Below are 21,989 nucleotides of genomic sequence, written 5' to 3' on the forward strand. Positions count from 1 at the left end.
GGACGAGCAGCGGCCGCTCCCCGGGGCGCTGCTGGAAGGGGCCGGGCCGGGGGCTGCGCAGCTCCCGCCCGTGCGGCAGCGGCCGCGCCCTGGGCAGCTGCTGGGAGCCGCGGGCCGGGCGCCTGCGCCCCTCCCGCCCCGCCGCCGGCCGCTGCCTGCTGGCCGCGCTCCGGCGCTGCAGGCGCAGCAGCAGCTCGGGGCGGTCGCGGCGAAAGCAGGGGTTGGTGTAGTGCAGCCAGGCCCCGGCATCGCCCGGCACGGCTGAGCCGAGCCAGCCCGGCACCTTGCGGAAGCCGTAGCGGTACAGCTGGCGCACGAAGCTGCGGAACTGCGTGGCCCGGAAGGTGCGCGGGGCCGGAGCCCGGGGGCCGCCCGGGCTGAGCAGCTCCCGCTCGAGCAGGGAGCGGTCGATGAGCAGCCCCCGGGCCCGGCTGTCCCAGCGCACGGAGCGGACGCGGGGGTCGTTCGCCAGGCGCCACAGCTTGGCGGGGAAGGTGCCGGCCTTGAGGCCGGCGGGCAGCGGCAGCTCCGCCATCGCGCCGGTCGCCGACTGTCGCCACAACGGCCGCGGCTGCGGTAGCGGCGCGCGGCCTGAGGGGGGCGCTGCGCTCGGCCCCGCTCGCGGCCCCGCGCGGGCCGGGCTCGGCGGCACGAGCGCGGCAGAGCCGGGGCTGCGGGCCCAGCGCGGGCGGGGCGGGGCCGGGGCTGGCCGGGAGCGCGGGGCCGCTGCAAACCCTGCCCTGCTCCCATTCCCGCAGCCATCCCTGCGCCTCGGCTCGCGGCGTCACCCCAAAGCATCAAGGCCAGCGCGGGAACTTTCCGAAAGGGCTCGGAACTGAGGAATCCCGTGGGAAACTCTTCCTCTCTGTCCACTGAAAGCGAAATCGCTCCGTGTTCTGCAGAGCTGAAGGGAGGAAAAAGATGTTCCATTGGGTAGCTTCACTATTTTGATGGGGTTGCAAACAGAGTTCCCCGCTTGAAAGCAGATAAGGTCAAATGGGAGAAGAGGAAATGAAAAGAGAGAATTGAAGACATTCTTTTTTTCACTTTTCCTGCCAAATGTCTGGTTCTTTCTCGCTGTCTCTGCCTGTCTTCAGCAGATTTCACACATTTCTCTTTCTTTGGAGATAGAAGCAGCAACAGGAAGGGGCAGCAATTTTGTCAGCATTTTCATCCAAGCTAAACTCCTGCCACCTTGAAGGATGTTATTTTACCCAAGGGATTAATGGCTTACAGTGATAGTGAACTCACACTGCTGTCTTCATCAGGAGGTTTTGCATTCTTCTTTCCTCAGTAATACTTTTTTCTTTTTTTTCCAAATTCAGGGCAGAGTTACAATGTGAAATCCCTCCCAGAGCCACGTCTTTTCAGTGGAAACCAGCAAAGGTGATCTTGCAATGCTCTGCTTAGTGTCACTTGTTCTTTTTATTTTAAATTGTCTCTTGAATTTGAAACAGTTTCCAAGGCAGGGAAAAAATAGACCTATTTCTTCCATCTCTTTTAATTCCTGCCCCTTTTTAATGTTTTTACCTGCTTTAACCATGAGGGCTCCTGTGAGTATATTTGGTGATATGGCAGAAGCTCACCCCTCAGGCAGAGTGGATATTTCCCTTGCATCCAGCTTGTCCTGAGTTCTGGCTGACGCTGCCTCCTCTTGCCTCCTTCCAGGTCCCTTTGTGAGCAGCCCAGCCCTGTCCCTTCACTCACTGCCCTGTGGGTGACGTGCTGACACAAGGATTGTTGGTCTCATCACATTCTGGAGCAGTCTTTTGGAGTGAGTGTTTCCAAGATGCCCTGTCACCTTTTCCTCTGTGTGCTGGCTTTCTCAGGAAAACCAAAATCCCACTACCTAGAAAATCTCTTCCCATTTCATCTTAAACAGCTTAAAACAGAACCTGAAACTAGAATGCTGTGCCTCAGTGGGATGGTGTTTGTCTTTCTTTAGAGACAGTGTGAGAAACCTCACAGAAATTATCCCAGACACTGAATTACAACAAAATTTGTAATGAATAGGCCAAAAGGAGAAGACAGGAGTTCAGAAATGAAGGGACATCTTTCTCCATGTTTCGTCACCCTTATTTGCCTCATGTCTGTCTATTGCTGCTTCATCAAGAAAATCCTTTTTTTAAGGGCTCCTTTGTAATCTCTGTGAGTCATGAGACACACAGGAATACTGGCCCTGTGGCCTACTGGAGATGAGGAAGCAGCTGGTTGAAATGTGGATTGTCCATTGGAATGTTTAGTCAAAGCTGTGGTACAGTTATGGTTACATTGACTTTTCCACAGTACTCTGGGGCTAAGAATGAGAAATTACTATTGGCTGTGTTTTAAGGAAGCTGAAACTTAAGAAGAAATGTGCTTATCTTGTGTCTGGCAGCATGACTCTTCCCTAACTTTCTATGGTACTGGTAAAATTTAATGTCATTTACAAACACCACAAGGTAAATAATGGATATTGCATTTCAGTGTATGGGCCAACAGTTGGTTTAAAAATGAACAACAGAAAAGGGTTTTAATATAATTTTTATGAAGGAAGATCCTAAAAATTTTGGTATATGGTTTTAGATTAAGATTTTTTTCTAAGAATGACTTCTTTCCAGTTTAAAAGGAATTTGTAAAGACCAGAATTCAATGCACAGGCCTGATCACTTGAAGCTCTATTGTTTTGTACCTTTCTTTTTTTCCTACATGGCATTGTAACTTTTGAATCACAATTGTTACCACTTTGAAAATGCAATTCTCGTGTTTTTCCTGCTGGTAAATACTTAGCAGTTATAAATGAAAGAACATAGAGGTTTGAAAGTGAAATATGCTTTATGTGAATATATTTTTTTAACTAGTGTCCTGGTATTACATGCAACAAGGGCAACATTAAACCAGTCTATACTCCCTTATTTTTGAGAAGCATTTGAAATTATTCATCTTTTCAGTATGTCTGCCATACATTGGTGTGTGTTTCAGCTGAAACTCCCCTGTGTGCCCTGCTGCTAGCAGGTAAGATCTCCTTGCAGTGTAGGAAGACACAATTTTCCCTTTCTGATTTGCACACAGCTGTGTCACTGCCTTGACCTTTTCATCTCTGCTGCTTAGACAGTTTTTCCTCCAACACCTGTGCCAGCAGTATTCCTTAAGGTGATGAGGATGTCGTGGACATGCAGGACCCAAACTGTTCCTGATCTTCTGGGAGCTAACTGTTGGTCCCTGAATGAATCCTGTGCTGTTTATTTCTACACTGTCCTTGTGGCAGAGGGTGTTCCTGCCAGTGTTTTAGGTTACATGGTCTAAGCACAGCATCGTGACTAGTAAAAGCCAAAGAAACAAATGTGTCATTTTCTGTCCAATTTACCTGGGGTCTGTATCTGAGACTTCCATTGCTGATAAAAGTGAGAATTCTTGGCAGACAGATTCCTGCAAAGCAAGTAATGAGTCATTGAGTTTAGCATCTATTTCTTCAAATCCTTGGCTACAGAATGGGAAAGAGAATGTTCATAATTTTATTTCTCCTCATGTATATGGTTTTTACCTAGTGTGGGAAGACTTAGACTCCAAATTTTACCTTTCATAACTTGAACTATTTGCAAAGGAGATAGAATCAGACAAAAAAAAAATAAAAAGAAAAAAAATTAAAAAGTAAACGGAAGAACAAAACTAAGGAAAAAAGAGAAATAAAATAAAAATTGAAAAAGAAAGAGAAAAGAAAAAAAAGAATAGAAAAAGAGAAAAGGAAAACAGAAAAAGTAGAAAAAAAAAGGGAAACAGGTAAAGAAAAAGAAAAATAGAAAAAGAAAAATAACTAATAGAAAATGGAGAATGAGAACAGGAAAAGGAGAAAGAATAACAAAATATAAACAGAAAGAGAAGATGAAAAAGGAAGAGAACAAGAAAATAAATTGAAAAAATGAAAATAAAAAAGAAGTAAAAGAAGATGCAGAACAAGAAAAAGAAAAATGGAAAAGGACAAGAAAAGGAAAAAATAAAAAATTAAAAGGAAAAAAAAAAGAAAAAGAAAATGTAAATTAAAAAGAAGAAAAAAAGATAAAAGGTAGAACACAAAAACAACAAAGAAATAAAAAGAACAAAGAAAAATATAAAAGAAAAAGAAAAAAGAAAAAGAGACAGAAAAAGAAAAAGAGGGAGATAAAGAAAAATAATAAGAAAAAGGGAATGAAAAAGAAAGAGGTAAAAAAAAAAAACCAAAAAGAAAAAAGAAAATATAATAAGAAAAAGGAAAAAGAAAAAAGAAAAAGAGCCAGAAAAAGAAAAAGAAGAAAGAAAAAGAAACAGAAAAAGAAAAGAAAATAAGAAAAATAAAAAGAGAACATAAAAGGGAAAAAATAAGAATAAGAAAAATTGTCAGAAGAAGAGAAAAAAAAGAAAAAAATAGAAAAAATAAATAAAAAAAAAATTTAAAGAAAATAGAGAAAAGAAAAATAGGAAGAAAAATATAGAGACAAACAGGAAAAATAACACGGTAAAAAGAAAAAAAAAAAAAAGAGTCAGAAAAAGTCAAAGGAAAAAGATATAGGAAAAGATAATAAGAAAAAAGGAAAAACAAAAACGAATAGAAAAAGAAAAAAGAAAAGAGGCAGGAAAAAGAAAAACAAAAAGAGAAAAGGAAAATAAAAAGAAAAGAAGAACAACATGTAAAAAAGAACAAAAAAGGAGCGACAAAGAAAAAAGAGAAAGAGTAAAACAATAAGAAAAAAAGGAAGAAAAATGTTGAAGAAAAAGAGAAACAAATAGAACAAACAAGAACAAGAAGAAAAAGGAAAATGTAACAGAAAATAAGAACAAAAATTATAAAAGAGAAAGAAAAAAAATAGAAAAAGAAAGAAAGAAAAACAAGGAAAAAACTATCAAGGAGAAGAACAAGGAGAAAAAGAAAAGAAAAAAAGAAAAAATTGAAAAATAAAAGAACAGGAAAAGAAAAAAACCCCAAGAAAAATAAAAAGAAAACGAAAGAGAAAAATAAAAATAGCAAGAAAAATAACAAAAAGGAAAATAAAAGTAAAAAATATAAAGAAAAAAGGATAAGAACAGGAAAGAAAGAAAAAGAAAAAAGAAAATCCAGAAGAAGAACAAGAAGAAAAAAGGAAGAAAAAAATGTTGAAGAAAAAGATAAACAAATAGAACAGAAACACGAAGAAAAATAAAAAGGAAAATAAAAAGGAAAAGAAGGAAAAGATGAGGAAAAAGAACAAGAAAATAAGAAAAGGAAGAAGAAAAATAAATATATAAAATAGAAGAAGACAAAGGCAAAGGAAAAGGAAATGGAAAAGGAAAGGGAAAAGAGAAAAAACAGCAAAGTAATTGTTAAGCAGTTCTGCTTGCTTTTTCCTTTAATAACCAAAGCACATCATTTTTTCTGCATCCTGTAGCATCTTTGGAACAGAAAAACTTAAAATGGCTCATACGAACATTATGTGGCCAAGGGTGCCAAACGAATCCCAGGATAAAAAACTTTGCTACTGAGAAGATTGACATCTCGGCCCTTGGCTGCAACCCAAGGGGCCTCGAGACAAAGGTAGAAAGTTAAAAGTTCTGAGGATTTTCACTGTGCTCACCCCTGGCAACTGGCCAAAGCCGCAAGACTGCACAGAACGGAGTCCGGGACAAGCAGCACAAGAGCCACCAAGAGAGAAACAAACTATTCCCCATCCCTATGACAAATGCAATTGCTTTATATGAGTTAGATACAAGATAAAATCAGTTTTTGTGGCACATCCGTATGTTAGTACTGCCTGTTACGATCGCAGGTTTTTAGGAATTTGTGTTAAAAATTGACAAATGTATTGAGTAAAAAAGAATTTAAAATTTAAGGGGCGAGCTCCTTATCCTAACAACAATCACTGTTGTCTCAGATATGAAAATTTCTGTTATCTTAAAAAAATGAAAATGGAAAAGAGCTCAATAAAAAAAAATGGAAAAAACCCCAAAAGAAATAAAAAGCGATAAAGATCAGAGGGAAAAAGTTAAAGGAACTAAATGAGCTCTGCAAACAATTAAAAACAGCACTGTGGCAACTGATTTTGCCAACTTCAAATAAAAACCTTTGTGTAGATTGCAGAAATTGCCATAAAATTAGACTTACAGGCTGATAAATGAAAACATAAAAATTAAAGTTATTAGGAATATAAGGAGTACCAAAATACAGGTCTTTTTAAAGCACAAATCAATATAATAAAAAGAGAAAATGGGGGATTGTTATATATGTGATTCATGCTAATTAAATTGTAACAATATTAGTAAAATTGTTGCTTTATAATAAATAGAAAAATTGTATTTAATCGTTATAAAGCAAAAAGGATAAAGGTAATGGTTAAACAAAGCAGATGGACTCATCCTCTAGATGTTTGGTGGGAGTGAGGATAGTAAGGATATAGGTCTAAGAACAGCATCTAGAAATAAAACTTTCGACCTTGAATTGGGCCAAATTGGGATGATTCCAAAGCATTGGACACTGGAATAAGGCCTGGTGTGGGAGCATATATTTAATTATATAATCCTAAGCATAATGTGCTTGCGCTCCCTGCGAGGTCACACAGTGAACACTGAGGAAGACCCAGAGCCTTCATCGGAAACAAGACCCCGAAAGGAGGAGAGACCCCGACCACTGGTGACGCATGGCAACACAACACAGGGACGTGGATTTTAGGAATAGAAACTAGGAGGAGCTTTCTAGAACATTCTGTATTAGTATGTATTAGTAAACAGCATGTAAGTGAGATTTTTAGCTTGACTGATTCGGTACGGTGTGAGAGGAAGGGCCCTGCCCGTACCCCCGGTCAGTTTTGCTTCTGCTTTATTTGAACCAAACCTCAATCCCACTAAATTACTCCCTGCCTCACTGCCTGATTTTGTATATACTTAAATATCTGTAACTAATATACTTTGATTGTATTCATTTATATACAATTGCTGCTATTATTAATAAATTGCTGCTAAATTTAATTTTGTTGTTTGATTAATTGGACAAAATTGAACATATCCAAATATCCACTTATAACAGTACTCACCTGGAATGTGTATCTCTCAGGGTGTCTATTTATTTAGAACACTATGAAGACTGTAAAATTGAAAACCAAAAGTGCAGCAGAAATCCATTGTGGTTTATGTTGTTCTTAATGAGATTCTTCAAGCTGAGCACAGACTTTGTGTTCAGCAGCACAGGCAGGGGCTTCTTGGACCTACTGCTCTAGCATTCATTATTTTGAGTTACTATTTTGAGTTTGCAGGAATAAAAGAAGACAAGCCCATCAACTATGGAAGAGAAAAAGTCACTGACAGGAACCAGTGGGTGAAGAAATGTGAGGGGGGGAAAAGGCAGAAAACATGAGGTGGCAAGTGTGAGAAATGTGAGTGGAAGTAGGAGAGAAGTATGAGGGAAGAAAAGAGTAGGAAACCTGAGCAGAAAAGAGTGAGAAAAACTGAGGGGGAAATGGTGAGAAATGTGAGTGAAAATAGGAGAGGAAGATTAGAGGAGAAAAGGGCAGGAAATAGGATGGGAAAATTCTGAGAGACGTGAGTGGAAAAGGATGACAAACATGGGGAAAAAATGGAGGGAAATGTGAGGGGAAGAGAATGAGAAACCTTACTGGCAAAGAGAAAGAGGCAGAAAATGTGAGGGGAACATTGTGAGAATCCTGAGGGGGAAAGAGTGAGAAAGCTGAGGACAGAACAAGGCAGAAAACATGAGTAAGAAAAGGGCACAAAATGTGAGAGAGAATCTGTAAGGAGCATGAGAGGAAAGAATGATAAATGTGAAGAGAAAAATGTGAGAAATGTGAGAGAAAAATTGTGAGAAACATGAGGGAAGAAAAACAACAGGAAATGAGTGGGATGATGTGGAAATGTGAGATGAAAAATGTAAGGAAAGTGACCTGAAAAGTGAGAGGATTTGTCTTTACTAACAAGCTGTGGATCTGCTGGTAGATAAGACTAGCACTAAGAGAGAAAAGAAACAATAGGATGGGTTCCACTGACTGATGAATGGAAAAAGATATTTGCCTTTACAAACAAACTGGAGGTTTGCTGATAAATTAAACTGGATATTGAAAGATGAAAATAGCAATGGGGAAAAAACTATGAATTCTGTAAGAATTAAAAATTAAAAGGGAGGATTATACATAAGGTGGGAATCTTAGGTGTCTGGCATTCTGGGAAGTCTGTACCTCTTAAGTACCTCAGACAGTGGGGAAAGAGAAAGGCAAATGCAGCCAGGAAAATAAGATAAAAAGGAGGTTGTGTCCTCCAAAAGTTTGAGAGATCCCAGGGGAATGCCCCATGAATTCTCCCTTTATTGGAATAAAGCACAGAGGACTCTTCTGTCTCCTTTTTGGACATAAACCTCTGGTGTTAGTGGATTAATTTTCCTGTCAAAAGGGTGGGGGAAAGGAATAAAATTTGAGAGGGAAACATGATGGGAAAACTGTGAAAATTGTGAATGGGAGCAGGTGGAAATCTGAAAGGGAAAAGGAAAGGAAATGTGAAGAGAGGAAAGGGCAGGAGAGAAGGCAAAATTGTCATAACAGCTGTAATAATTCCTAGCACATTCCCCCATACATGTGTTTATTTGGACAGACCCAGGGCTTTTCTGTATGTACGTCTCTACCTCTGCCTTTATTCCTATTTGGAAGCAGTCAAATTGGAGGAATACATCCGCCAGCAGGAGCTGCTCCAAGCGGGGACCGTGACTGGCGGTGCTGATTCCCAGAGAATTCTGTCTCCCGGGTGCAGCCGAGGCAGGAGCGGGTGGAAAGGCGCTGGCGCTGCTGCTGCTCTGCGCACTGAGCCCCGGCCGGGCAGGGCACGGCGCCCGCTGCGCTGCGGGTCCTTCTGCTGCCACAGCCCGGCACACCTGGGACAGGGTGTGACAACCTGTGGGAAAACCGGGGGCTTTGTGGGGCTGCATTGCTCTGCACACACCCGGGACACCTGTGGCACAGAGCTTTGGGCCCCCAAAAAGGTAAACCAGATGGAAACAGCTGGAGAAGGTTTCATTTTCACCTTTCTTTATTCTTCAATAGAAATGACTAAAATGAAAGTTACCAAGCACGGCCTGTTCCCCACTGCCAGTTCAGTGTAGGAAAAGAGGCATTACTTTATTTCAGTGCTGACTGTGTGGGAAATCACTTTCCTAACACGTGCACATCCACGTGTTTGTATCCATGGAATTAAGACATATTTATTACTTTGCTCAAACTCACTGGCTAAACATTCCCACAAAGTATTTGATATACTGAAATCACTTCCTCAAAATTAGGGCCATTGTGAGTAGTTCCCTTGAGGGTCTCTAGTGTTCATTTGGTGAACATCCCATTCCTCAAAATTTCATCCTGTGGTCAAGATGTCTTAACTGTCTTGTATCAAAGGAAGGAGATCATGGAAACAAGATTCTCCACCTACTTTTGATTTGGTTTGCTGGGTGGGTTGGTGTTTGGGGTTTTTTGCTGTTTGTTTGTTTGTTTAGTTTCAATGGGGTTGGGGAAGTTTGTGGAGTTGTTTTGGTTGGTTGGTTGGCTAGTTTTGTTTGGTCTGGTTTGTCTGCTTATAGTCTTAGCCTGAGACCTCCAGTACACAGAAAGGTTAAATCCCTGGCAGGTGCACACCTGGAAAGCAGCTGGATGCATAAGGAGGCAGACTTCCATTCCTTTAGCTTTAAACGACTAAACCGCGCTTTGTTTCTTCCTTTCTTCATTTGAGCCTTTTGCAAATATTTGCATTTTCTTTTTCCTAAACACTGACAATAGATGCTTGAATTTTTTGGTTCTCTTTTGCTTTGCCTTAGGTCTAGAATGTCTTCAAGTTCCTCTGATAAGGAGACATTCTTCACTGAAGGACACAGCAAATACATGAGACAAGGTTTTGAGTCTGTGAAATGTCCAGGTCCCCAGTACTTCCTTTGACATGAGCTGCAAGATACAGATGGTCAAGCCAATATTCCTGGACAAGAAGAGGGAGATGTATCTTCCACTGCTTGGCAAGAAGTTTTTCCAGCAAGCAGAAGATGCAGGAGGGCACCTAAACTCCAAGAGCCATGCAGAATTTGTCTGCCTCTCTCAGTTTGTGTGTCATTGATAATCACACAGGCCCACAGCCACACATCTGGATGAGGAATAGTCCATACCTTATCAAGTCCAAGAGAAACATTCCACAATCACTTCTGAGCTACCTTAGGCAATGACTAAACTACCTGTGACAGCAGCAAGAACAAGATGTGATTTTTTTGAAAACTCTCCTGAAAAATCCAAGTTTTTTTCCTTTGCCACAGCCCTCACTACAATATTTCACCATGACCTTTAGTCCACCTAGAGCTACTCAGGCAACAAATGCCACTTCCCTCTGGCAGAGGCACAGGCAGCCTGAATGGGCACAGATGATGAGAATTTCTTCCACCTGAGCTACCTGGGCTCTTCAATGTCCCTGACATGCTTCCACAAGCTCAGCTCACTTGAGGGAGGATCACAATCCTGGCAGACCTGAGCAGCATGTCCAGCACACAGGGTGACTCAAAGCAAGGCATCACAGCTTCAGCTCTAACAAGACTGGGGCAGTCACCACACTAAACAGATCACAGAGATATTCAGCTGAGACTGGGGAATGTACAGAGACATTTTAGTCAGGGAAGAGCAGCACTAGAACAGCCTGAAGTGCTGTTTGCAGACAAAACAAACCAAAAGGAGGAAGCAGAGAAAGAGGCAGACGTTGCTTGTGAAGTTCAACAAAGAACCATTTCACACCAAGTTCATTCCAAAACTGAGGTGCATTTTCAGGGCAGTTAACATGACTTTTTGCTTTGCAGTTTTGTTTGTTGTATAACAGACTTTATGTTCTCTCCTCTTACACTCCAAAGCCCAGAGACTAAAGTGGCCCCCTAAGTGCTGGTTTCAGCTGTTTTGAATTCACTAGACTGGAATCTATGGCTACTGTCTTATGAGCAATTGGAGAGACAGGGAACATTCTGAGTTGTGATCAGAAGCCAATTTTGTTGAGTATACAAGGTGTTTATAGAGGGTTTAACTTTCATGGCACTCACATAGGGTTCTAATTTTGGTAACTATGTCCCATCGGTTAACCCATTCTTCATGACATCCCATTGCCTGGCAACATTATCTTATCACAAAGTTTCACAATACATTTCTTGGTCACTTCTTGCCCAGGGAGCATTTATCCATGTCTGTCTCTCCCATGGTTTCTGTTCCATAAGGCCTAAGACACCAGGCCCCTTTATCAGTTCCATTGTACTCTCTGGTTTATTCACCATACTCTGTACCCGGTGTTGCAGTAACTTTGTCTTTGTCTGATTCTATCTCCTTTGCAAATAGTTCTAGTTATGTAAGGATAAATTTGGAGTCTAAGTATTCCCACACTAGGTAAACACCATATCTGTGAGAAGAAATAAAATGATGAATATTCTCTTTCCCATTCTGTAGCCAAGGATTTGAAGAAATAGATGCTAAACTCAATGACTCATTACTTGCTTTGCAGGAATCTGTCTACCAAGAATTCTCACTTTTATCAGCAATGGAAGTCTCAGATACAGACCCCAGGTAAATTGGTCAGAAAAGGACACATTTGTTTCTTTGGCTTTTACTAGTCACGATGCTGTGCTTAGACCATGTAACCTAAAACATTGGCAGGAACACCCTCTGCCACAAGGACAGTGTAGAAATAAACAGCACAGGATTCATTCAGGGTCCAACAGTTCGCTCCCAGAAGATCAGGAACAGTTTGGGTCCTGCATGCCCACCACAGCTACATCACCTTAAGGAATACTGCTGGCACAGGTGTTGGAGGAAAAACTGTCTAAGCAGCAGAGATGAAAAGGTCAAGGCAGTGACACAGCTGTGTGCAAATCAGAAAGGGAAAATTGTGAATTCCTACACTGCAAGGAGATCTTACCTGCTAGCAGCAGGGCACACAGGCGAGTTTCACCTGAAACACACACCAATGTATCACAGATATACTGAAAAGATGAATACTTTCAAAATGCTTATCAAAAATAAAGGAGTATAGACTGGTTTAATGTTGCCCTTGTAGCCTGTAATACCAGGAGACTAGTTAAAAAAATATATTCCCATAAAGCATATTTCACTTTCAAAACTGTCTGTTCTTTCACTTATAACTGCTAAGTATTCAGCAGCAGAAAAACACCGGAATTGCATTTTCAAAGTGGTAACAATTGTGATTCAAAAGTTACAATGCCATGTAGGAAAAAAAAAGAAAGGTACAAAACAATAGAGCTTCAAGTGATCAGGCCCGTGCATTGAATTCTGGTCTTTACAAATTCCTTTTAAACTGGAAAGAAGTCATTCTTAGAAAAAAATCTTAATCTAAAACCATATACCAAAATTTTTAGGATCTTCCTTCATAAAAATTAGATTAAAACCCTTTTCTGTTGTTCATTTTTAAACCAACTGTTGGCCCATAGGCTGAAATGCAATATCCATTATTTACCTTGTGGTGTTTGTAAATGACATTAAATTTTACCAGTACCATAGAAAGTTAGGGAAGAGTCATGCTGCCAGACACAAGATAAGCACATTTCTTCTTAAGTTTCAGCTTCCTTAAAACACAGCCAATAGTAATTTCTCATTCTTAGCCCCAGAGTACTGTGGAAAAGTCAATGTAACCATAACTGTACCACAGCTTTGACTAAACATTCCCATGGACAATCCACATTTCAACCAGCTGCTTCCTCATCTCCTGTAGGCCACAGGGCCAGTATTCCTGTGTGTCTCATGACTTTACAAAGGAGGCCTTAAAAAAAGGCTTTTCTTGATGAAGCAGCATGTAGACACACGTGAGGCAAATAAGGGTCACGAAACATGGAGAAAGATGTCCCTTCATTTTTGAACTCCTGTCTTCTCCTTTTGGCCTATTCATTACAAATTTTGTTGTAATTCAGTTGCTAGGATAATTTCTGTGAGGTTTCTTACACTGCCTCTAAAGAAAGACAAACACCATCCCACTGAGGCAGAGCAATCCTAATTTAGGTTCTGTGTTAAGCTGTTTAAGATGAAATGGGAAGAGATTTTCTAGGTAGTGGATTTTGGTTTTCCTGAGAAAGCCAGCACACAGAGGAAAAGGTGACAGGGCATCTTGGAAACACTCACTCCAAAAGACTGCTCCAGAATGTGATGAGACCAACAATCCTTGTGTCAGCACGTCACCCACAGGGCAGTGAGTGAAGGGACAGGGCTGGGCTGCTCACAAAGGGACCTGGAAGGAGGCAAGAGGAGGCAGCGTCAGCCAGAACTCAGGACAAGCTGGATGCAAGGGAAATATCCACTCTGCCTGAGGGGTGAGCTTCTGCCATATCACCAAATATACTCACAGGAGCCCTCATGGTTAAAGCAGGTAAAAACATTAAAAAGGGGCAGGAATTAAAAGAGATGGAAGAAATAGGTCTATTTTTTCCCTGCCCTGGAAACTATTTCCAGTTCAAGAGACAATTTAAAATAAAAAGAACAAGTGACACTAAGCAGAGCATTGCAAGATGACCTTTGCTGGTTTCCACAGATATGACGTGGTTCTGGGAGGGATTTCACATTGTAACTCTGCCCTGAATGTGGAAAAAAAGAGAATAAAGTATTACTGAGGAAAGAAGAATGCAAAACCTCTTGATGAAGACAGCAGTGTGAGTTCACTATCACTGTAAGCCATTAATCCCTTAGGTAAAATAACATCCTTCAAGGTGGCAGGAGTTTAGCTTGGATGAAAATGCTGACAAAATTGCTGCCCTTCCTGTTGCTGCTTCTATCTCCAAAGAAAGAGAAATGTGTGAAATCTGCTGAAGACAGGCAGAGACAGCGAGAAAGAACCAGACATTTGGCAGGAAAAGTGAAAAAAAGAATGTCTTCAATTCTCTCTTTTCATTTCCTCTTCTCCCATTTGACCTTATCTGCTTTCAAGCGGGGAACTCTGTTTGCAACCCCATCAAAATACTGAAGCTACCCAATGGAACATCTTTTTCCTCCCTTCAGCTCTGCAGAACACGGAGCGATTTCGCTTTCAGTGGACAGAGAGGAAGAGTTTCCCACGGGATTCCTCAGTTCCGAGCCCTTTCGGAAAGTTCCCGCGCTGGCCTTGATGCTTTGGGGTGACGCCGCGAGCCGAGGCGCAGGGATGGCTGCGGGAATGGGAGCAGGGCAGGGTTTGCAGCGGCCCCGCGCTCCCGGCCAGCCCCGGCCCCGCCCCGCCCGCGCTGGGCCCGCAGCCCCGGCTCTGCCGCGCTCGTGCCGCCGAGCCCGGCCCGCGCGGGGCCGCGAGCGGGGCCGAGCGCAGCGCCCCCCTCAGGCCGCGCGCCGCGGGCGTTGTGGCCGCACTCGGCGATCGGCGCCATGGCGGAGCTGCCGCTGCCCGCCGCGCTCAACGCCGGCGCCTTCCCCGCCAAGCTGTGGCGCCTGGCGAGCAGCCCCCGCGTCCGCTCCGTGCGCTGGGACAGCCGGGGCCAGGGGCTGCTCATCGACCGCTCCCTGCTGGAGCGGGAGCTGCTCAGCCCGGGCGGCGCCCACGGAGCGGGCGGCGAAGGGGCGGGGCCGGGCCCGGACTCCTTCCAAGCCACGCACTTCGGCAGCTTCGTGCGCCAGCTGAACCTCTACGGCTTCCACAAGGTGCCGGGCGATGCCGGCGGCTGGCTCCACTACACGAATGCCAACTTCGTGCGCGACCGCCCCGAGCTGCTGCTCCGCATCCAGCGCCTGACCAGGGCCAACAGGCAGCGGCTGGCGGCGGGGCTGGAGGTGCGCAGCCGGCAGCCCGGCCGCTTCCAGCAGCCGCACACGGAGCGGCCGCTGCCCGCCTGCTGTGCCGGGCAGCCCCCCAGAGCCGGTGAGACGGGCTGCGAGCTGCGGGCGCCAAGGGTGCCGTGGGCTGTGGCCGTGGGCAGGGGCCGGCACAGGGGCAGGAGCGGCGCCGTGGCTGGTGCTGCTCCGTGCCCGGCCCTGGGATGCTTGGGGAGCTCTCCGTGAGTGCGTGTGAGCCGAGGGCTCGGTCGTGGTCAGACCCAGCGGGAGGGAGCCTCCTGGTCCTTTGGAATAGAAGGGAAGAGACCTGGCAGTTGGGTTTCTGGCAGTTGCTTCCTGCCAAGGAATGGCAGCAGGACAGTTTCCCAAGACAGTTGAACCAACAGGGGAGAGTGAAGCAGGCAAGGAACTGTGTTGAATGGCCCCAGAAAATGTTTTTTTTTTCTTTCATTACTTCTTTCTCACTCTGCTTGGGAGGATGGGAGATTTTATCTTCCCTGGCCGAAATAAGGTTGCTGCCGAAGGCCTTGCAAAGCCAATAGTGACCCAGCCTTCCCTTTGCTTCCTTTCTTCTTCCCTCACTGCTGCACAGCTCCCTCAGGCCAGAACCTCACTGCTGCTGCTGCTGCTGCCTCACGGGAGGATTCAGAGCTGCATCCAGGCCCTTCCAGGGGATGTGCAGGTGCTCAGGAGTCTGAGGCTTCCCCACCAGCTGCCAAGAAAGTCTGTGCCTCCTCTGGACTTTTTGGGGCTTCACCAGTGGAACCATCAAGGGAGCTCATCCGCAAATTTAATCTGCGCAAGCTCACCATTCCGCTGGTTCGCATCGACCCTGAAGCTGCCTGCAGGGCCCTTCGAGAGGGCAGCAGCTGCAAATCTTCAGAGCAGCCGAGCCCAGCCAATGACCCATCAGGTATGGAAAGAGTTTCTACCCTTGCTTTCCAAACAGATCCTGTTTAGTGACCCTTTGAAGTATCTTCCTGCAGTGCCCTGTCATGGTTAGATATGAAGTGAGAATCAGGTAGAAAGTGCCAAGTATCCTAGGAACAGGGACCATGAAAACTGATTCTCAGTCTGTTATTATTGTTCTTGCTGCAGATTTGGAGGACGTTCTGGGCATTTTCCAGACAGCCTCTCTGTAAAGGTAGAAGGGCGAAGTAAAAACTATTTCTTGAGAAGTGGTCAGTGTTGGCTGAACTCCCCTCTTTCTTTGAGTGAATCCAAACAAGGTTGGGGATAGGATGCAGCAGCTGTTTAAGACTGTCTGCCCTGAAAATCAAGCTGTACTGTTCAATTGAGCTCTGGGCGTCCACAGGACAGCTCCAGCTGCAGAATTCGGCCTCACTCACAAGGTGCTTTTTAAAATAATCTCACAGTTTGATTTCAGTGTTTGTGCCTGAAGATCTGGGCTCTCCCTGGGTGAATCCACTTGCTGTGGCCTTTTGTGATGAGGAACCCAAGCAGCCGAATCCAAAAGCTGATGGGGAGATAGGAAAGGCTGTGATTCTAAAGTTTTTGTGTCCCTTTGGAGCGGGGGAGATAAGACCTGGCAGTTGGGTTTCTGACAGTTGCTTCCTGCCAAGGAATGGCAGCAGGACAGTTTTCCCAGATGGATGAACAAATGGGGGGAACTCAGCAAGCAAGGAATTGGTTGTTGCAAAGCCCAGAACATGTGTGGATTTTTTCCTTTGTACGCCTTCTTTGAAGGATTGGAGCTTTTGTTTTTCCTAACAGAGGGACAGTTGCTGCCAAGGGAAACACACACAAAGCCCAATAGTGACCCAGCCTTCCCTTTGCTTCCTTTCTTCTTCCCTCACTGCTGCACAGCTCCCTCAGGCCAGAACCTCGCTGCTGCTGCTGCTGCTGCCTCACGGGAGGATTCAGAGCTGCGTCCAGGCCCTTCCAGGGGATGTGCAGGTGCTCAGGAGTCTGAGGCTTCCCCACCAGCTGCCAAGAAAGTCTGTGCCTCCTCTGGACTTTCTGGGGCTTCACCAGTGGAACCATCAAGGGAGCTCATCCGCAAATTCAATCTGCGCAAGCTCACCATTCCGCTGGTGCGCATTGACCCTGAAGCTGCCTGCAGGGCCCTTCGAGAGGGCAGCAGCTGCAAATCTTCAGAGCAGCCGAGCCCAGCCAATGACCCATCAGGTATGGAAAGAGTTTCTACCCTTGCTTTCCAAACAGATCCTGTTTAGTGACCCTTTGAAGTATCTTCCTGCAGTGCCCTGTCATGGTTAGATATGAAGTGAGAATCAGGTAGAAAGTGCCAAGTATCCTAGGAACAGGGACCATGAAAACTGATTCTCTGTCTGTTATTGTTGTTCTTGCTGCAGATTTGGAGGATGTTCTGGGCATTTTCCAGACAGGCTGTCTTTAAAGGTAGAAGGGTGAAGTGAAAATTATTGCCTGACAAGTGGTCAGTGTTGGCTGAACTCCCCTCTTTCTTTGAGTGAATCCAAACAAGGATGGGGATAGGATGCAGCAGCTGTTTAAGACTGTCTGCCCTGAAAATCAAGCTGTGCCATTGAAATCTCAGCTGGGTTCCCAGAACAGCTCCAGCTGCAGAATTCGGCCTCACTCACAAGGTTGCTTTTTTTAATAAACTCACAGTTTGATTTCACTGTGTGTGCCTGAAGATCTGGGCTCTCCCTGGGTGAATCCACTTTCTGTGGCCATTTGTGATGAGAAACCTAAGCAGCTGAATCCAAAAGCTGATGGGGAGATAGGAAAGGCTGTGATTCTAAAGTTTTTATTCCCTTTGGAGCGGAGGAGATAAGACCTGGCAGTTGGGTTTCTGACAGTTGCTTCCTGCCAAGGAATGGCAGCAGGACAGTTTCCCAAGACAGTTGAACCAACAGCGGAGAGTTAAGCAGGCAGGGAACTGGGTGTGGAATAGCCCTAGAATGTGTTTTTTTCTTCCATTATTTCTTTCTCACTCTGCTTGGGAGAATGGGAGCTTTTCCCTGGCAGAAGTGCAGTTGCTGCCAAAGGCCATGCAAAGCCCAATAGTGACCCAGCCTTCCCTTTGCTTCCTTTCTTCTTCCCTCACTGCTGCACAGCTCCCTCAGGCCAGAACCTCGCTGCTGCTGCTGCTGCTGCCTCACAGGAGGATTCAGAGCTGCGTCCAGGCCCTTCCAGGGGATGTGCAGGTGCTCAGGAGTCTGAGGCTTCCCCACCAGCTGCCAAGAAAGTCTGTGCCTCCTCTGGACTTTTTGGGGCTTCACCAGTGGAACCATCAAGGGAGCTCATCCGCAAATTTAATCTGCGCAAGCTCACCATTCCGCTGGTTCGCATCGACCCTGAAGCTGCCTGCAGGGCCCTTCGAGAGGGCAGCAGCTGCAAATCTTCAGAGCAGCCGAGCCCAGCCAATGACCCATCAGGTATGGAAAGAGTTTCTACCCTTGCTTTCCAAACAGATCCTGTTTAGTGACCCTTTGAAGTATCTTCCTGCAGTGCCCTGTCATGGTTAGATATGAAGTGAGAATCAGGTAGAAAGTGCCAAGTATCCTAGGAACAGGGACCATGAAAACTGATTCTCAGTCTGTTATTATTGTTCTTGCTGCAGATTTGGAGGACGTTCTGGGCATTTTCCAGACAGCCTCTCTGTAAAGGTAGAAGGGCGAAGTAAAAACTATTTCTTGAGAAGTGGTCAGTGTTGGCTGAACTCCCCTCTTTCTTTGAGTGAATCCAAACAAGGTTGGGGATAGGATGCAGCAGCTGTTTAAGACTGTCTGCCCTGAAAATCAAGCTGTACTGTTCAATTGAGCTCTGGGCTGTCCACAGGACAGCTCCAGCTGCAGAATTCGGCCTCACTCACAAGGTGCTTTTTAAAATAATCTCACAGTTTGATTTCAGTGTTTGTGCCTGAAGATCTGGGCTCTCCCTGGGTGAATCCACTTGCTGTGGCCTTTTGTGATGAGGAACCCAAGCAGCCGAATCCAAAAGCTGATGGGGAGATAGGAAAGGCTGTGATTCTAAAGTTTTTGTGTCCCTTTGGAGCGGGGGAGATAAGACCTGGCAGTTGGGTTTCTGACAGTTGCTTCCTGCCAAGGAATGGCAGCAGGACAGTTTTCCCAGATGGATGAACAAATGGGGGGAACTCAGCAAGCAAGGAATTGGTTGTTGCAAAGCCCAGAACATGTGTGGATTTTTTCCTTTGTACGCCTTCTTTGAAGGATTGGAGCTTTTGTTTTTCCTAACAGAGGGACAGTTGCTGCCAAGGGAAACACACACAAAGCCCAATAGTGACCCAGCCTTCCCTTTGCTTCCTTTCTTCTTCCCTCACTGCTGCACAGCTCCCTCAGGCCAGAACCTCGCTGCTGCTGCTGCTGCTGCTGCCTCACGGGAAGATTCAGAGCTGCGTCCAGGCCCTTCCAGGGGATGTGCAGGTGCTCAGGAGTCTGAGGCTTCCCCACCAGCTGCCAAGAAAGTCTGTGCCTCCTCTGGACTTTCTGGGGCTTCACCAGTGGAACCATCAAGGGAGCTCATCCGCAAATTTAATCTGCGCAAGCTCACCATTCCGCTGGTGCGCATCGACCCTGAAGCTGCCTGCAGGGCCCTTCGAGAGGGCAGCAGCTGCAAATCTTCAGAGCAGCACAGCCCAGCCAATGACCCATCAGGTATGGAAAGAGTTTCTACCCTTGCTTTCCAAACAGATCCTGTTTAGTGACCCTTTGAAGTATCTTCCTGCAGTGCCCTGTCATGGTTAGATATGAAGTGAGAATCAGGTAGAAAGTGCCAAGTATCCTAGGAACAGGGACCATGAAAACTGATTCTCTGTCTATTATTGTTGTTCTTGCTGCAGATTTGGAGGATGTTCTGGGCATTTTCCAGACAGGCTGTCTTAAAGGTAGAAGGGTGAAGTGAAAATTATTGCCTGACAAGTGGTCAGTGTTGGCTGAACTCCCTCTCTTTCTTTGAGTGAATCCAAACAAGGATGGGGATAGGATGCAGCAGCTGTTTAAGACTGTCTGCCCTGAAAATCAAGCTGTGCCATTGAAATCTCAGCTGGGTTCCCAGAACAGCTCCAGCTGCAGAATTCGGCCTCACTCATAAGGTTGCTTTTTTTAATAAACTCACAGTTTGATTTCACTGTGTGTGCCTGAAGATCTGGGCTCTCCCTGGGTGAATCCACTTCCTGTGGCCATTTGTGATGAGAAACCTAAGCAGCTGAATCCAAAAGCTGATGGGGAGATAGGAAAGGCCTGTGATTCTAAAGTTTTTATTCCCTTTGGAGCGGAGGAGATAAGACCTGGCAGTTGGGTTTCTGACAGTTGCTTCCTGCCAAGGAATGGCAGCAGGACAGTTTCCCAAGACAGTTGAACCAACAGCGGAGAGTTAAGCAGGCAGGGAACTGGGTGTGGAATAGCCCTAGAATGTGTTTTTTTCTTCCATTATTTCTTTCTCACTCTGCTTGGGAGAATGGGAGCTTTTATCTTCCCTGGCAGAAGTGCAGTTGCTGCCAAAGGCCATGCAAAGCCCAATAGTGACCCAGCCTTCCCTTTGCTTCCTTTCTTCTTCCCTCACTGCTGCACAGCTCCCTCAGGCCAGAACCCTCGCTGCTGCTGCTGCTGCCTCACAGGAGGATTCAGAGCTGCATCCAGGCCCTTCCAGGGATGTGCAGGTGCTCAGGAGTCTGAGGCTTCCTCACCAGCTGCCAAGAAAGGTCTGTGCCTCCTCTGGACTTTCTGGGGCTTCACCAGTGGAACCATCAAGGGAGCTCATCCGCAAATTTAATCTGCGCAAGCTCACCATTCCGCTGGTTCGCATCGACCCTGAAGCTGCCTGCAGGGCCCTTCGAGAGGGCAGCAGCTGCAATCTTCAGAGCAGCCGAGCCCAGCCAATGACCCATCAGGTATGGAAAGAGTTTCTACCTTGCTTTCCAAACAGATCTGTTTAGTGACCCTTTGAAGTATCTTCCTGCAGTGCCCTGTCATGGTTAGATATGAAGTGAGAATCAGGTAGAAAGTGCCAAGTATCTAGGAACAGGGACCATGAAAACTGATTCTCAGTCTGTTATTGTTGTTCTTGCTGCAGATTTGGAGGATGTTCTGGGCATTTTTCCAGGACAGGCTGTCTTTAAAGGTAGAAGGGTGAAGTGAAAATTATTGCCTGACGAAGTGGTCAGTGTGTGCTGAACTCCTCTCTTCTTTGACGTGAATCCAAACAAGGATGGGGATAGGATGCAGCAGCTGTTTAAGACTGTCTGCCCTGAAAATCAAGCGTCCATTGAAATCTCAGCTGGGTTCCCAGAAACAGCTCCAGCTGCAGAATTCGGCTCACTCCTAAGGTGCTTTTTTAATAAACTCACAGTTGATTTTCATGTGTGTGCCGGAAGATCTGGGCTCTCCCTGGGTGAACCACTTCTGTGGCCATTTGTGATGAGAACCTAAGCAGCTGAATCCAAAAGATGATGGGGAGATAGGAAAGGCCTGTGATTCTAAAGTTTTATTCCCTTTGGAGCAGAGGAGATAAGACGGCCGTTGGGTTTTCTGACAGTTGCTTCCTGCCAAGAATGGCAGCAGGACGTTTTCCCAATGACAGTTGAACCAACAGCGGGGGGAACTCAGCAAGCAAGGAATTGGTTGTTGCAAAGCCCAGAGCATGGGGATTTTTCCTTGTACGCCTTCTTTGAAGGATTGGAGCTTTTGTTTTTCCTAACAGAGGGACAGTTGTGCCAAGGGAAACACACAAAGCCCAATAGTGACCCAGCCTTCCCTTTGCTTCTTTTCTTCCTCATGCTGCACAGCTCCCTCAGGCCAACAACCTCGCTGCTGCTGCTGCTTGATGCCTCCGGGAGGATTCAGAGCTGCGTCCAGGCCCTTCCAGGGATGTGCAGGTGCTCAGGAGTCTGAGGCTTCCCCACCAGCTGCCAAGAAAGTCTGTGCTCCTCTGGACTTCTGGGGGCTTCACCAGTGGAACATCAAGGGAGCTCATCGCAAATCAATCTGCGCAAGCTCACCATTCCGCTGGTTCGCATCGACCTGAAGTGCCTGCAGGGCCTCGAGGGGCAGCAGCTGCAAATCTTCAGAGCAGCCGAGCCAGCAATGACCCCATCAGGTATGGAAAGAGTTTCTACCTTGCTTCCAAACAGATCCTGTTTAGTGACCCTTGAAGTATCTTCCTGCAGTGCCCTGTCATGGTTAGATATGAAGTGAGAATCAGGTAGAAAGTGCCAAGTATCCTAGGAACAGGGACCATGAAAACTGATCTCTGTCTATTATTGTTGTTCTTGCTGCAGAT

At 45.6% G+C, this 21,989-nt stretch overlaps 1 protein-coding gene across 1 annotated transcript; it reads left to right on the forward strand.

Moving 5' to 3' along the window:
• Window positions 1-14,342: 14,342 nt before the first annotated feature.
• Window positions 14,343-21,806, forward strand: LOC306816288 (uncharacterized protein; the record flags this gene model as incomplete). Its single annotated transcript, XM_079332748.1, has 4 exons — window positions 14,343-14,832; window positions 17,807-18,127; window positions 19,043-19,135; window positions 21,663-21,806. Coding segments are annotated over 4 exons (1,048 nt in total), but the record flags the coding sequence as incomplete, so codon positions are not given.
• Between the last annotated feature and the right edge of the window lie 183 nt (window positions 21,807-21,989).

This window comes from Erithacus rubecula (genome assembly GCF_903797595.1).
Source record: "Erithacus rubecula genome assembly, contig: scaffold_492_arrow_ctg1, whole genome shotgun sequence".
Classification (NCBI taxonomy): domain Eukaryota; kingdom Metazoa; phylum Chordata; class Aves; order Passeriformes; family Muscicapidae; genus Erithacus; species Erithacus rubecula.